A 15,830-nucleotide genomic window follows, 5' to 3' on the forward strand; every position below is an offset into this window, starting at 1 on the left:
TTTCCCAGATAAAAACAAAAAACTGCGGATGCTGGAAATCTAAAACAAGAACAAAAAATGCTGGAAAATCTTAGCAAGTCTGACAGCATCTGTTAACAGTGTTAACGTTTGGAGCCTGTATGGCACATGGACCCGAAATGCTAACTCTGTTTCTCTCTCCACAGATGCTGTCAGACCGGCTGAGTTTTTCCAGCATTTTCTGCTTTTGAGCCTGTTCCGCAGGTCCACCAGTCTCTGGGAAAAGGCCCCACCGCATGATATCTGACCCAGAGCTGGCGTCAAACATTTTCAAATTGTGACTCTTCCCTCACCAATTTAATTGGAACAGACTGTCAACGTGAGCACAAACTCTCATCGTTATCTCCTAAACCTCAATCACATCGGCCCAATTCTTTGTTTCTTTAACAAGCTGAATTACCAAGATGCCTTAAACTGGCTACCATCAATTATATTACTCAACTCCCCCACCCCACCCCCCAACCCCACATAACAGCTGCTAATTAAAGGGACCCTAAATTAAAGGGGACTGGTTGACTGTACATTCTTTAGAGAAAATCGAACCCTTGAAGGTTACTTTATTGACCTCACTCGCAGTCAGTGTGTGGAAGGACTTTAAATGAAAGCAGGAGTAGGAATCCCCATCTCCAGCTGCTCTCTCCTGCTTGGTAAGGTTCCACTGAGGCTGGGAGAATATTCCCCTCAGAGAAGAGAAGAGGAGATTTGATAGAGGCGTTGAAAAGCATGAAGGAAAGTAAATTGGTAAATAAAGGGAACCTGCTCATGGTAGCAGAAGCAGAGGATATTGGTTTCAGGTGATTGGCAAAAGAAACAAAGGCATTACATGAAAGGAGTGGGGGAGATAGTGGTAATGACAATGGCCTAGTGCTCCTGCGGTGTAGCCTAATGTTCTGGGGTTAGGGGTTCAAATCCTATCATGGCAACTGGTGGATTTTTAAATTCAATCAATAAAATAAATTTGTGCTATAAACCTAGTCCAAGTAATGGTGACTGTGATCTGTAAAAACCCACCTGATTCACTCATGTCCTTTAGGGAAGGAAATCTGCCGTCCTTACCTGGTCTGGCCTACATGTGACTCCAGACCCACCAGCAATGTGGTTGACTCTTAAATACCCTCTGGAATGGCTGAGCAAGCCACTCAGTTCGAGGGCAACCAATGTTTGCCCCATTAAGGAATTCGAAAAGCATTTTTATGCGGTGAGTTGTGATCTGGAATGCACTGCCTGAAAGGGCAGCGGAAACTGATTCAGTAGTAACTTTGCTAAATTGAACAGAATAAACACTTGAAGGGAAAGAGAGATTGCAAACCTGGGAAAGGAGCAGAAAAGTGGGATTAATTTGGCAGCTCCAGAAGAGAGGCACAATGGGCCGAATGGCCTCCTTCTGTGCTGCATCATTCTATGATTTTAGGTGGTTATTTCCGCTCCCATGTGAATGTGTATCTTTTGTTGTAGATCGACTGTTTTATATCTACACCTCAGGAACAACCGGCATGCCCAAGGCAGCTATTGTTGTCCACAGCAGGTAAGGACCCATGTCTTAAAGATGTCAAAAGACCAACTGACCCATCAGGCTCACCACCGGAGCGCTCGAACTCACTCAGCCTGACCTCCAACTACATTTCAAATACCGCTTCTGTCTCGGCCCCCTGTACTCTACCCCTCAACCTTTGAACAACAAGATTTTTTTCTAAGATTTGTTTTAAAGTCACTGCACAGTGACTACACATCCAGCGTACTGTTGGAGCTGCCGTCTTTCAGCTGAAACGTTAAACTGAGGTCATGCCTGCCCTCCTGGGTGGCAGTAAAAGATCCCACGGCACTATTAAAAGAACAGCGAGGGAGTTCTCCCCAGTATCTGTTGGCCAATCCCTCTACCAACATCACTGGGAGCAGATGAACTGGCGGTTTGTTTTATTGCTGTTTGTGAGAGTTTGCTACGTGCAAATTGGCTGCTGTTTCTCTTTACCTTACAGTGATGACACTTCAGAAGTACTACATTGCCTGAGAGAGGCTTTGTGATGTCCTGAACACATTAAAGGTGCTATATAAATGCAGGTTTTTTTCAAATCTACAGTACAGAAACCAGCCTTAAGTTCAATAAGTCTGTACCTGCATAAAACCTACCCTTGGCCTTCTCGCCATATTGTCCGCTCATGCCCAACACCAACAGGAGCATAAAATTCCGGCCAGAGTTTCCTCTTAATTGCTTATATGCTGGTCGTCTCAACTCCCCCTCATGGTACCGGGTCCCCCAGTCTCCCCACTCTCTGGGTAAAGGGTTTTTCTCCTGAGTTCCTTGTTAGATTTATTAGTGACTGTCTTATATTGATGACCTCTAGTTCTGGTCTGTACCCCGCCACCCCACATGTGGAGACATCTTCTCCACATCCAAGCCTGTCACATCCTTATCACTTGGCACGTCATAACATTCAAGGCTATGGGCCAAGTGCTGGTAAATGGGATTAGGTAGGTAGGTAGGTCAGGTGTTTCTCACGTGTCGGCGCAGACTCGATGGGCCGAAGGGCGCCTTTTGCGCTGTGATTCTGCGAAGTTTCAAGAGCCCTATCAGATCGTCCTTATGTATGTTTTTAACGGCTTCGTCAGTTGGTGACTCCTGTCCATCTAAAACCACTCTTGTGGCGAGATAGGGATTTCGGTAGGTGGGTGAAGGTCCAGGTCAGAGGTTTTGTTTTGTTTTAAGGCACGAGGAGGTTTTGGAGGAAGAGTTTTATTAAGGACATGGTAAATGGTGGCATCTCCTGAAAGCTAAAGGCTTGCTGACTCTGGAAGAGTGGGTACAGGAAGTGGGTCAGGAATCTCTCAGCTTACGGGTGAAAACAAAACCCTGAGGTGATAATTCTTGAAAAGTTTCCAAGCTGTGGTCGACTGCAATAATCCACCTCTCGTTTCCTCACACTGAGAGGAGAGGCCACTGACTGGGAAAGCACGGGCCTGAAGTGAAATAAAGAGAGTGCCTCATTCTACGGCTTCTGCTGGTTAAAAGGCTTCACGCCCGACTGGATGCGCTGAGGCTGTTGACTTGCAGCTTCTGTGGGAGGTGCCGCACCGGGGGGAGGGTGGGGGGGGATTGCTTCATCTTTTGGGAATGCATCTCGCTGACTGTCTTCTCAAGGTAACTTGTCCAATCCACTCGCGATCATTTGAAAGAAGCACTTGGCTGGTACACTGCCGCAGCCAGGCTGGGCACAGACAGTGAGTAACTGAGCCGTGCAGGTTCTGTAGGTTCTGAGTGTACACAGGCTTAACTGATCACCAAACCGGGGTGCCAGAGGTAGTGGAGGGAAGGGTCTGTGGTCCCACAGTTGGCCTCAGCACTCCACAGCTTAGATGGGGAAGCCCACAGGGGTGCTGATGAGGGTGCCATACCTGGGGAGGGGGTGTGGGTTGTAAGGCAACCACTGTACGGTGCTCCTCTGCGATGACCAGCACAGTCGAATAGGCTGCTGCAGGGAAGGCCATTTGTGTGAGCAACTGAAGCATCTTTAGGGAGACAAATAGAAATAAGGAGGCCAGGAACGACATGCTGCAGGAGTTCAGCTCCACCCTTGTCTAATTCAAGTGAAAAGGATGGGTTTATTTGTCTGGTATTCTGTCCAATTCTGAGCAGCACACTTTAGGGAGAATGTGAAAGCATTGGTGAAGGTGCAGAAAAGTTTCACGAGAATGGTTCCAGGGAAGGGGAACTTCAGTTACGTGGATAGATTGGAGAAGCTGGGACTGTTTACCTTGGAGAAGAGAAAGTTGAGAAGAGATTTGATAGAGGTATTCAAAATCGTTAGGGGTCTGGACAGAGTAAACAGGGAGAAATTGTTCCCGTTGGCAAAAGGGTCAAGAACCAGAAGACACCGATTTAAGCCGATTGGCAGAAGAAGCAATGACGATGTGAGGAAAAACATTTTACGCAGCGAGTGATTAGGATGTAGGATGCACTGCCTGAGAGTGTGGTGAAGACAGATTCAACTGTGGCTTTCAAGAGAGAATTGGATAATAATCTGAAGCGAAAAGATTTGCTGGGCTGTGAGTAAAATACAGGGGAGTGGGACTAGGTGAGTTGCTCTTGTCGAGCACTGGCGCAGACACGATGGGCCGAATGGCCTCCTGCTGTACTGTAACCATTCCACGATTTTATTTTTTCCCTCTTCCGGTGGCTTGCCTTCCTTTCATAGCTGCCTCCCTCCTTCTGTTGTTCTTGCAACCGGAAAAGCAGATGAGCTCGCAGCAGAATTCCCTCAGTGACCTTGAGCTGCCCAGTCTCAGGAGTTGCTTTAGTTCCCGTGCGCACCTGTACAGCGACTGTGACAGTCCGGCAACAGCAGGTGCTTCTTCTGGTGGCGTGAGAAGCCACTCTCACGTGACGGCCAGACCATGTCAGGGTCTGACAAATCTGCCTTGCCACTTTATTTCTGTTGCTGGGAGCAGTCTGCCACCTCCAGGCTGGAAGAAGATCTGCGCTGCTTTGAGCTTGCCACCTGGTTACTTCGAGAACTAAAAGCACAAAGGCCCCAATGTTTCCCACCGGGATGAGGCGGGGTCTAGCGGGGAGTTATTATTGAGGTAATGACCCAAATAATCTGTTTTTAATTATGGTGGTTATTGTGTGGGGGGGGCGGGTGGGATTGGTGAGGGGGAAGGGTTAGTGGTGTTAAATATCAGCCAGGATACCAGAGAGAAACACCTTTTTCAAGTCAGAGTCATTGCCGCACAGAAGGAGGACATTTGGCCCATCGAGTCCATGTCGCTCTGTGGAGCAATCCAGCCAGCCGCTATCCCCTTGGTTCTGCAGATTTATTTCCCTCAGTGTGACTGGATGTCTGTGTCCAGTGGGGTTCCACAGGGATCGGTGTTGGGTCCCTTGCTGTTTGTGGTATATATAAACAATTTAGACTTGAATATAAGAGGGTTGATCAGTAAGTTGGCTGATGACATGAAAATTGTTGGGGTGGTAAATAGTGAGGATAGCCTTAGATTACAGGAGGAAATCGATGGGCTGGTCAGATGGGCTGATCAGTGACAAATGGAATTTAATCCGGATAAGTGTGAGGTGATGCACTTGGGCAGGACAGACAAGGCACAGGAATACACGATGAATGGTAGGACCCTGGGAAGTACCGAGGAGCAGAGGGACCTTGGTGTGCATGTCCACTGGTCCCTTAAGGTAGTGGGACAGGTAAATAAGGTGGTTAAGAAGGCATTAGGATACTTGCCTTTATTAGCCGGGGCACAGAGTATAAGAGCAGGGAGGTTATGCTGGAGCTATATAAAAAGCTGATTAGGCCACAGCTAGAGTATTGCATGTAGCTCTGGAATCTGCATTATAGGAAGGATGTGATTGCGCTTGAGCGAGTGCAGAGGAGATTTACCAGGATGTTGCCTGGGCTGGAGAGTTTTAGTTATGAGGAGAGATTGGATAGACTGGGGTTATTTTCCCTGGAGCAGAGGAGATTGAGGGGGGACATGCTTGAGGTGTATAAAATTATAAGGGATATAGATAGGGTAGACGGGAAGGAACTTTTCCCTTTGGTGGAGGGATCCATAACCAGGGGGCAGAGATTTACGGTAAGGGGCAGGAGATTTAGAGGGGATGTGAGGAAGAATTTTTTCACCCAGAGGGTGGTGTGAATCTGGAACTCACTGCCTGAAAAGGTGGTAGAGGCAGAAACCCTCATAACATTTAAGAAGTATTTGGATGTGTACTTGCGATGCCGCGGCATACAAGGCTATGGGCCTAGTGCTGGAAAATGGGATTAGAATAGTTAGGTGTTTATTTGACCGGCGCAGACTCGATGGGCCGAAGGGTTTTTTTCTGTGCTGTAGACCTCTATGTCTCTATGACTCTAAGTACTCATCCAATTTCCTTTTGAAATCATTGATCATCTCCACTTCCACCACCCTCGCGGGCAGCGAGTTTCAGGTCATTACTGCTCGCTGTGTTAAAAGGTCCTTCCTCACATTCCCCACTTGCCCAAAACCTTAAATCTGTGACCCTTAGTCCTTGTTCCATCAGCTAATGGGAACAACTTTACTTCATCTAAATCTGTCACAATCTTTTATACCCCATTGATACCTCATTTTCTTCCTGTAGGGGCCATGGGATCTTTTAAGTCCACCCAAGAGGGCAGGCAGGCCCTCGGTTTAAAGTCCCATCTGAAAGATGACACCTCAGACACTAGAGCACCTCACTGGGAGTGCCAGTCTAGATTTGGCATTCAAATCCCACTTCCTGACTCAGGAGGCAAGGCTGCTACCATTGAGCTGACACCTGATCTTGCCTGTAGCTCCCCATCCCCTACAATTGGCACACCTCACTGCGCAAACTCTACTAATGCAATGCAGCCGAGACAGGTGGAGAACATTCTGGAAGGATTTGCATTTGATCATTTGAATCATACACAGCGACCCGTCCTTTGCAAACAAAAGGGACATGCTCAAGCCTTGTGTCTTTTTTTGAATTATCCGGGAGCTTGGGGAGCCGATCGTTCCCCGCTGCTTTCACCATGGCAACACCTCAGCCAATCAGAGTGGACTTGCCAGCCAATCAGCATCCTTTTCTCCTCTAGTATAAATTGTTGTGATCGTTTGAAATTTGGTATTCTTGCATTTGTCCTGACGAATGGATGAAAAACTCTGATAACATGTATCTCTTCTCAGCGATATTCAAGAATTTAAATCGCATCCTAAATTTTCTGTCTCCCTCCAGATATTACCGAATGGCAGCTTTGGTTTATTATGGTTACCGTATGCGAGCGGATGACATTGTTTATGACTGTTTGCCTCTCTACCACTCGGCAGGTAACCTGGGCGAGGGTTGCGGGAGGAGGGGTTGGAGGGTTTGGGGGGCACAGGAAAGGAGACAGTACAGCGCTACCAGTAAACACTGCCACTCACCTAAATAATCTCCAGCCGTTCAGCGAATACCGGAACCCAAACGTAGCATTCTCATTTATAGCACCATGCCATTTAGAACGGAGACCACTTTCTCTGAAATCTAACTTCAACTGATTTCTAAAAATAATGGAAGTCTTTATCCCTTGTTGTCTTTTTTTTTCCCACCCTATGCTGAAAGCCTTTTCTAAAAATGTGTTTGTGGGATCCGAGAAATGTTGGCAAGGCTGGCATTTATTGCTCATCCTCTGTTGCCCTTGCAGAGGTTGCTGGCGAGCCTTCTCTTTGGACCCGCTGCAGTCCCCGTGACAGTGGTGGTCCCACAATGGTGCAAGGCAGGGAATTTGGGAATTCTGGGATACTGATCCCAGCAACCATCAAGGAACGCCGATGCCTGTCCCAGTCAGGAATGATGGTTGAGGCCCACTGCAGGTGCTTTCCGTGAGGAGTTACTGCCTGATTTACCACCCACGCACTACCACCCCCCTCATGCCAAGTCCCTCCAAAACCATATCCAGTGTGTTCCAGCTCCGAAATACCAGTGCCAAAAAAGAAATGCTCGTCTACTTGGATGGCCAGAGACGAAAGCACAATTCCAACCCAACATACTTGGGAGTGACTCTAGATAGGATCTTATCCTTCCAGAGACATTTGAAGAAAACAGCAGCAAAGGTCAAAACCAGAAACAACCTAACCAAACTTCCTGCATCTACACGGGGCCTCAGCACTTGCCCTATCGTAGCCCACAGCAGAGTACTACGCACCTGTCAGCCACATGTCATCACACACACATCCTGTTGACATTCAGTCCAATACAACAATGTGCATCATAACCGGAACTCTCCACTCAACACCCCTCCCCCTTTTCCTGTCCTCGCAAACATCACACCCCACGCACCCCCCCCCCCCGCCCCATACATCTGTCAACTGGTGAAAACCCACAAGCTGGTTGATCCCATTCGCACTGCACCTCACTTCCCACTCCACGATGACCCGTTCAACCCACCTACTGCTCACCTTCCATCTCAGCGCCTCATATGGAGCACCCTTCCTGAGCAAGATCTACCAGCAGACGTCCTTTGGATCAAGGAATGGAAAACACTGGAAGTCGCTAACAAGTTCCTTGTGACAAACCCCGTCTGTTGAATTGGCAGGCCTTGAACTACCACAGCGAGGGTGGTCCTTGCTAAATAGGTTCAGGACAGGCCAGGGCCCCTGTGCAGCCAACCTCCACTGCTGAGGTCTCAGTACAAACCCCTTATGCACTTGTGAAAAGACTCAAACAATGCTGTACATTACCAAGGAGCATCCCCTCTACAGACTAAGTGGTGGACTAATCACTTTGAACTCAGCAAATGAGGAAGCTATCACTTGGCTTTGGGGATTTACATTCACCAAATATATGAAACCTCCCACTGTTGGCACCAGGTCCTTGTAATCCCTAGATAAGAACAGCGAACTCAACGCAGATGTCTGAGGGGGCTCAATGGGGTAGATGCTAAGAGGATGTTTCCCCTCATGTGTAAGGGGCATAATTTCAGAACAAGGAATCTACCATTTAAAATGGAGATTAGGAGGAATTTCTTCGCTCAGTGGAAAATTTAATCTTTGAAATTCTCTACCTCAGAGAGTTTGGGGAGATGGGGTCATTGAACCTATTCAAGGCCGAGATAGACAGATTCTTGAATTATGGCGGGGGAGGGTCACGGGTGATGGGGATAGGCTGGAAAGTAGAGCTGAGACCAAGATCAGATCAGCCATGATCTTAACGAATGGTGGAGCAGGCTCAAGGGGCCGAATGGCCAATTCCTGTTCTTATATTCTCCTGACTGGGGGATTGAACGTCCTGGCTTGTATCACTCTGTTCCAACCAGTGCGACCAGCCAACAGGATCTCGGGTTGCCAACATTCCATTGCCCTGGAGTTTCAAGGCATACAGGATTATCCAGGAGAAATATGTGCTGACGGCTGCAGGATTTATATCCAGCCAGCATAGACACTCCCCCGGTTAGAAACTGAATCCCGTGTGGTTGATCCAGTCATTTTTGCTTTTCTAGGGAATATCGTGGGGATAGGGCAGTGCCTCCTCCACGGATTGACTGTTGTAATCAGGAAAAAGTTCTCCGCCTCTCGCTTTTGGGATGATTGTGTCAAGTACAGGTGCACGGTGAGTCAGCATTCTGTGCAGAGGGCGATCCTGGTTTGACTCTGACCCCCTCGTGCTTATCAAAATCATAGAAAAATTACAACAGAGAGGAGGTCACTCTGCCTCTTGATCTTGGGCAGTTTGAAATGGACTCTAGCTTAAACCCCCTCTACTCTGTTGAAGGCTTTTATTGTGTCTCTGACGCTATCTGCCCTTTATACCCCCATAAACACAGACCCCGGGGCACTGGAGTGGCAACGCCACACCCTCATGACCTGCTCAGTTCAGTTCTGTTACCAGTGAACCAGATGATATTACTTTCACAACAAAAACAAAAATACCTGGAAAAACTCAGCAGGTCTGACAGCATCTGCGGAGAGGGATACAGTTGACGTTTCGAGTCCATATGACCCTTCATCAGAACTAAGACGTATAGAAATGAGATGAAATATAAGATAGTAGAAGGAGATGGGACAGGAGAGCTCGATAGGGGGCCAGTGATAGGTGGAGGCCAAGAAGAGACTCCCAAAGGTGTCATAGACAAAAGGACAAAGGGGTGTTGATGGTGGTGATATTATCTGAAGGATGTGCTAATGGGGACATTAAGGGAAGCAAGCTAGTGGCAGATGGCCCTAGTGCATGTGGGGTTGGGGGGAAGGGATCGAAATGGGCTAAAAGGTGGAGATGAAACAATAGATTGAAATCAATTTCAAAGTAGGAGGGAAGAGAAAAAATAGTTGTAAAAAAAAAAATAAATTATTGGAAAAAGGGGGATCGGAAAGGGGGTGGGGATGGAGGAGAGAGCTCATGATCTAAAATTGTTGAACTCAATATTAAGTCCGGAAGGCTGTAAAGTGCCTAGTCGGAAGATGAGGTGTTGTTCCTCCAGTTTGTACGGAGCTTCACTGGAACAATGCAGCAAGCCAAGGACGGACATGTGGGCATGAGAGCAGGGTGGAGTGTTGAAATGGCAAGCGACAGGGAGGTCTGGGTAATGCTTGCGGACAGACCGAAGGTGTTCTGCAAAGCGGTCACCCAGTCTGTGTTTGATCTCTCCAATGTAGAGGAGACCGCATTACTTTCACGCCTTGTCTGTAGAGTTCACCCTGAGGGCACCATTATTGAGCCGGCTTTCAGCTCTCCATTTAACAGATATCATCTTTGTCAGTGAGATTATAATATCACAAACACAGCACAGTGTAAGGGCGGAATTAGTCAAAGAGTTCTACAGGCACATTGCTGTCACAGAACAGGAATGTTACAGCTTTATCCCGCAATCTCTTAGTTAGGAACATGGGGAAAGGAGAAGGCCATTCAGCCCCTCAGCCCCATTCTACCATCCTTCTCTCAGAGGATCATTAACCTATGAAATCCTCTACCACAGAGAGCTGTGGAGGCTGGGTTATTGAAACTATTCAAGGCTGAGATAGACAGATTCTTGAACTATAGTAGGCTAGTGGGGGTGGGAGTTTTTGGGGGTGGGGGGAGGGAAGGATGGTCAAGGGTGACAGGGGACAGGCAGCAAAGTGGAGTTCAGGCCAAGATCAGATCTGCCACGATCTTATTGAATGGCTGAGCAGCCTTGAGGAGAACATGGTTGATCTGTATCCTAACTCCGCTTCCCCAGCTTGGCTCCTGCCCCTTAGTAACCTTTGACTAGCTGGCATCTACTGCTTCTTGTGAGAGAGAGTTCCCCACTTTTACCGTTCATCGTGTGAAGAAGTGTTTCCTAACTCATCTCCTGAATGGCCCAGTTTAAATTTTAAGGTTATGTCCCCTTGTCCTACAGTCTCCCACGCCAGTGGGAAAAGTTACTCTTTCTCTATCCTACGGTATCAGTTCTTTTGAAAATTCTAAAATCCTCCACACAAACCAGCCAGTAACATTTCTGGTATGCTGCTACAACCCCAGGGCAAATGATGGCCCCTCTTCCAGTATTCAGTTTATTCATCCCAGGGGACGCTGCTGTATCGTATCAAGCTCCTGAAAGTGTTTTTTTTTCTTTATTCTTTCATGGGATGTGGGCGTTGCTGGCCAGGCCAGCATTTGTTGCCCATCCTTAATTGCCCTTCAAATGATGGGCATTTCAGAGGGCAGCTAAGAGTCAACCACATTGGTGCTGTTCAGCTTCAGTCGTGCCTGTTAATGTCAGCCGATTCACTGGGGCTCCCCACCCTCTGTTTCTTTCCACAGATTGTCCAGTATATTGGGGAGATTTGCCGCTATCTCCTGAGCCAACCCGTGCGGGGTGTGGAGCGACAGCACTGCGTGCGCATGGCCCTCGGGAACGGCCTGCGTCCCTCCATCTGGGAGGACTTCACCTCCCGCTTCCACATCCCGCAGGTGGCCGAGTTCTACGGGGCCACGGAGTGTAACTGCAGCCTGGGAAACTTTGACAACAAGGTGCTGTGAAAGACGGGACGTGTGGGGAGGCATTGGGCGAGAGGCAGACATAACGAACGATTGTGGGTGTTAAAAAAAAAACAATTCACCAGAAAGATCTCATAGAGTCATAACAGCACAGAGGGAGGCCATTCGGCCCATCCAGTCCATGCCTGCTCTCTGCAGAGCCATCCAGTCGGTCCCATTACCTCGCTGTATCCCTGTAGCCCTGCGAGCTTATTTCCCTTGAGTGCCCATCCAGTTTGGCCTGTTTCTGCACTGTAAATAATTTGTAATATTTTATAACTCATTCCAACTGTTGTGCTTCTCTGTACAGGAACACTTCCCAATGCTCCTCCTAAACCTGCTTCCCACAAACCGCATTTCCCCATCTCCCCCACACAGACCCTTTGAAACCAGATCTCGTCAACCTTCTGGAGAACTCTACGCTCCTTCAGCTCTGGCCTCTTGCGCATTGCCCACTTCCTTCACCCTGTGATTGGCGGCCGTCCCTTCAGTTACTTAAGCCCAATGCTCTGGAATTCCCTCCCTAAACCTCTCCACCACTCTCTCCTCTTTTACGATCCCCCTTAAATCCAACCCCTTTGACACTGCTTCCAGTCACCCTTCTCCTTTTGGCTCAATGTTAATTTTTGTCTAACTCGACTCTTGTGAAGCACCTTGCGACATTTACCATGTTAAAGGCGCTATATAAATGCAAGCTGGGAATAAATATTTTAAGTAACTCAGCCCGTGTCTGGACTCTGCACTGATTTCAGTTTGCTCCCATTTTCACGGGAGTGGGACCACAATACGAGGCTTCGGTCAATCAGATTAGTGTGTGTGTTTTATCAAAAAGCACTGCAGCCAAGTGATAATACGCTGTGAAAATGCACAGATATTTTTATGGTTGCTGTCATGAGGGGAATTGTTCTCCGCTTGATGGGACTCTGCAAAAGTGGCTTCTGAGAAGTTCCTGCCTTTGGTTTGTGGGCAATAGGATGGGATGACTGAAGTTTATGTATTGGTGGTGCATTGTGTGGAGCCTCGGGAATTGTGTGTATGTCTGGAAACTGCGGGATGCCAGGCTGTAGTTTTAAAGTTAATTGTCTCTTATTTCCTTTGTAGGTTGGTGCCTGTGGATTTAATAGCCGCATTCTTCCCTTTGTCTACCCAATCCGATTAGTTAAGGTAGATGAGGACACAATGGAGCTGGTTCGAGGCCCTGATGGTGTCTGCATCCCCTGTAAACCAGGTATCCCAACAGCTTCGAGTAACTTAGCTACTGCATTTTACAGTCTATCAGTTATTGGCCAAAATATGATTAAAATCCTCTTGGAGTTTAAAAGAGAAAAAGAGATTGTGCTGAGTTAGCGTGTCCACGTGCAAACCTGTCTGAGTGTGTGTGTACTTGTGTTTGGGAGGGGAGGGGGGGGAAGCCCCCAATACGGACAGGGCAATACCAATTTGCAAATGTCAAATCCCGGCCTAAATTGACCGGTCCTATAAACACCGTGGTGACAAGAAGGTCAGAGGCTGGGAATTCTGCGGCGAGTAACTCACCTCCTGACCCTCCCAAAGCCTGTCCACCATCTACAAGGCACGGGTCAGGAGTGTGATGGAATACTGCCCACTTGCCTGGATGAGTGCAGCTCCCACAACACTGAAGAAGCTCAACACCATCCAGGACAAAGCAGCCCGTTTGATTGGCACCACATTCACAAACATTCACTCCCTTCACCACCGACGCACAGTAGCAGCAGTGTGTGTATCATCCACAAGATGCACTGCAGGAATTCACCAAGGTTCCTCAGACAGCACCTTCCAAACCCACGACCGCTACCATTTAGAAGGCCAGGATCAGCAGACCCATGGGAACACCACCACCTTGAAGTTCCCCTCTCCAAGTCACTCACCATCCTGACTTTGAACCATATCGCCGTTCTTTCACTTTGGCCGGGTCGAAATCCTGGAACCCCACAGTTACACCACAGCGACTGCAGCGGTTCAAGAAAGCGGCTCACCACCGCCTTCTCAAGGGCAACTGGGGATGGGCATCGAAATGCTGGCTTTGTCAGCAACAGCCGCACCCTATGAACGAAAGAAACAAAAAATAAGGGGAAGGCCTTTTTTTTGAAAGAGGAAGATTTCTTTAACATGCAGCTTTAAAATGACACAACCCCAATAAGGCCAGTGATTCGGACAGACCCTTAAAAGCAGGGGGGAATTGATAAGCAGGGCAAGCCCACAACTCTGTCGCCCTTTCAGCGGGAACGGCAGCGGTTTCCAGGTCCGCAGTCTGACCGGCAGCTTGTATCTTCCTCTCCCCAGGTGAGCCGGGCCAGCTGGTGGGCCGGATTGTCCAGAACGACCCCCTGCGGAGGTTTGACGGGTATGTGAATGAGACAGCAACAACCAAAAAGATCGCTCACGACGTGTTCAAGAAGGGAGACGCAGCTTACCTCTCGGGTAAGAGACCGAGGGTACGGGGGGAATGGGGAGTGGGAGGGGTGGGGGGGGGGGGGGGTGATATTTGGAGGTATCCACTAACTCCTCGCACCCCCCCACCCCTCCCCTTCCCTGCCCCAGGGGGGCTGAAAGCTGACCTCCGGCGAGCTGCCATTTGGTGGTCAGTCGGCCTGCAATCTTCACTGGTGGGTTTTGATCAAGTCAACAATTAGAAGCTGCAATCGGGAATGGCTTGAGCAAGAATGGCTGAGTGTCAAAAACCCCTGGGGAAGAGGGGGAATTGAGAGGGAGGGTGCGTCATTCCCATTCCCATTCTGTAATTCAAACTTCAATGCAGCTGAGACTTATGAAGCTGTAAAGGAACCCCGTGCAAAACAAGTTTGAAGGAATCTCAGCTCAGTTCCCAGCAGAGAGAGAGAAAGGAAGAACTTCCATTTATATAGCGCCTTCCACAACCCGCCTCTTTGACCAGGCTGTTGCCCACCTGCCCCGATATCTCCTTATATGGCTTGGTGTCATACTTTGTTTTTATCACGCTCCAGTGGAAAGGCCTCGGGATGTTTTATTGCGTTCGTGGCACCGTATAAATATAAGTTGTTGTTGTAGAACGGAACCAGGAGCAGAAGTAGGCCATATGCGCCCCCCCCATCCTCCAGCCTTACTCCTCCTTTCAATACGACGGTGGCTAATCTTCCACCTCAGCTCCGCCCTCCCATCCAAATCCCCGCGCGCCTTCATTCCCTCAGGGCAGGATTTTCCAGTCGGCGGGCAGTGGGGCGGGGCCCCACACTCCGACACATGAAACGACGCGCGATGGCACCGGCCGTGCCTCCCGACATCATCGCGCGGTCCCGCGGGCCTTTCGTTTGGCTTCACGCCGGCCGGAATGTAACCGGCCTATCGAGGCCATCAACCAGGTCATCACTGTGATCGGTAACGCCGCCCGTCCAGCCTTAAGGTCGGTGGGCGGGTGGCGAAAAGCCCAAAGCGGCCTTCACGATTTTCAGGCCAATCTCGACCACGGGCGGGATAAAGCTTTTTATTCAACAAATAAAACGTTTTCCCGTAAATGTAAAAACATGTCCCACCTCATGTGATTCGCGACAGGACGGGTTCAAATAAATTTTTAAACCTTTTTATCCTACTTTTGGAACACCGATTCAATCTCCCCGAGGCAGCTCCGCGGGGGAGAGGTGGAAAATTCCAAAAATGAAGAAATTTCTCCTCTTCTCAGTCCTGAATGGCCAACCCCTTATCCTGGGACGGTGACCCAGTTCTCGACTCTCCAGCCATGGGGAGTAGCGCCTCAGCACTGACCCTGGATCGCCAGTCCAGTGACCATACGACGGTGCCACCGCCTAGAACTGGAGCGTACAGTTTAAAAATGAGGGATCTCCCATAAGACTGTGGTGAGGAGAATATTTTCTCTCTCGGAGGGTCACGAGGTCTGTGTAACTCTCTTCCCCAGTGAATAGCGGAGCCAGGTCATTGAATATATCCAAGGCTGGGTTGGACAGATTTTTGATCGACAAGGGAATCAGGGGTTACTCGAGGCAGGCCGTAAAGTGAAGTTGAGGCCACAATCAGATCAGCCATGATCTTATTGAACGGTGAAGCAGACTCAATGGGGCTGAATGGCCTACTCCTGCTCCTAATTCTTGTGAGCAAATGGTCACGTTTACTCATCCAATTCATACATTCCCGTCACCCACCAATCAAATCTAATGTTTGCTGCTTTGGCAGTCGACCTATGAGAGGATGGTGGTGTAGTGGTAGTGTCACTGGGGTTAGTAACCCGAAAGGCACCAGGCTGATCCTCTGGGGACCTGGGTTCAAATCCCGCCATGGCAGCTGGTGGAATTTAAATTCAATTAATCAAAAAAATCTGAAATTGGAATTTAGTCTCAGT

General features: G+C 48.7%; 1 protein-coding gene across 2 annotated transcripts in view; it reads left to right on the forward strand.

Moving 5' to 3' along the window:
* slc27a4 (solute carrier family 27 member 4) overlaps positions 1–15,830 on the forward strand; it is a 66,980-nt gene that overhangs the window by 36,574 nt on the left and 14,576 nt on the right. For both annotated transcript variants that reach the window (XM_041194567.1, XM_041194566.1), the window contains exons 4-9: positions 1,474–1,543; positions 6,740–6,831; positions 8,982–9,091; positions 11,264–11,473; positions 12,581–12,707; positions 13,784–13,921. In XM_041194567.1, the coding sequence (XP_041050501.1) occupies positions 1,474–1,543; positions 6,740–6,831; positions 8,982–9,091; positions 11,264–11,473; positions 12,581–12,707; positions 13,784–13,921 (747 nt within the window). The remainder of the gene's footprint in view (positions 1–1,473; positions 1,544–6,739; positions 6,832–8,981; positions 9,092–11,263; positions 11,474–12,580; positions 12,708–13,783; positions 13,922–15,830) is intronic.

The sequence above is a fragment of the Carcharodon carcharias genome, chromosome 8 (assembly GCF_017639515.1).
Source record: "Carcharodon carcharias isolate sCarCar2 chromosome 8, sCarCar2.pri, whole genome shotgun sequence".
Taxonomy (NCBI): domain Eukaryota; kingdom Metazoa; phylum Chordata; class Chondrichthyes; order Lamniformes; family Lamnidae; genus Carcharodon; species Carcharodon carcharias.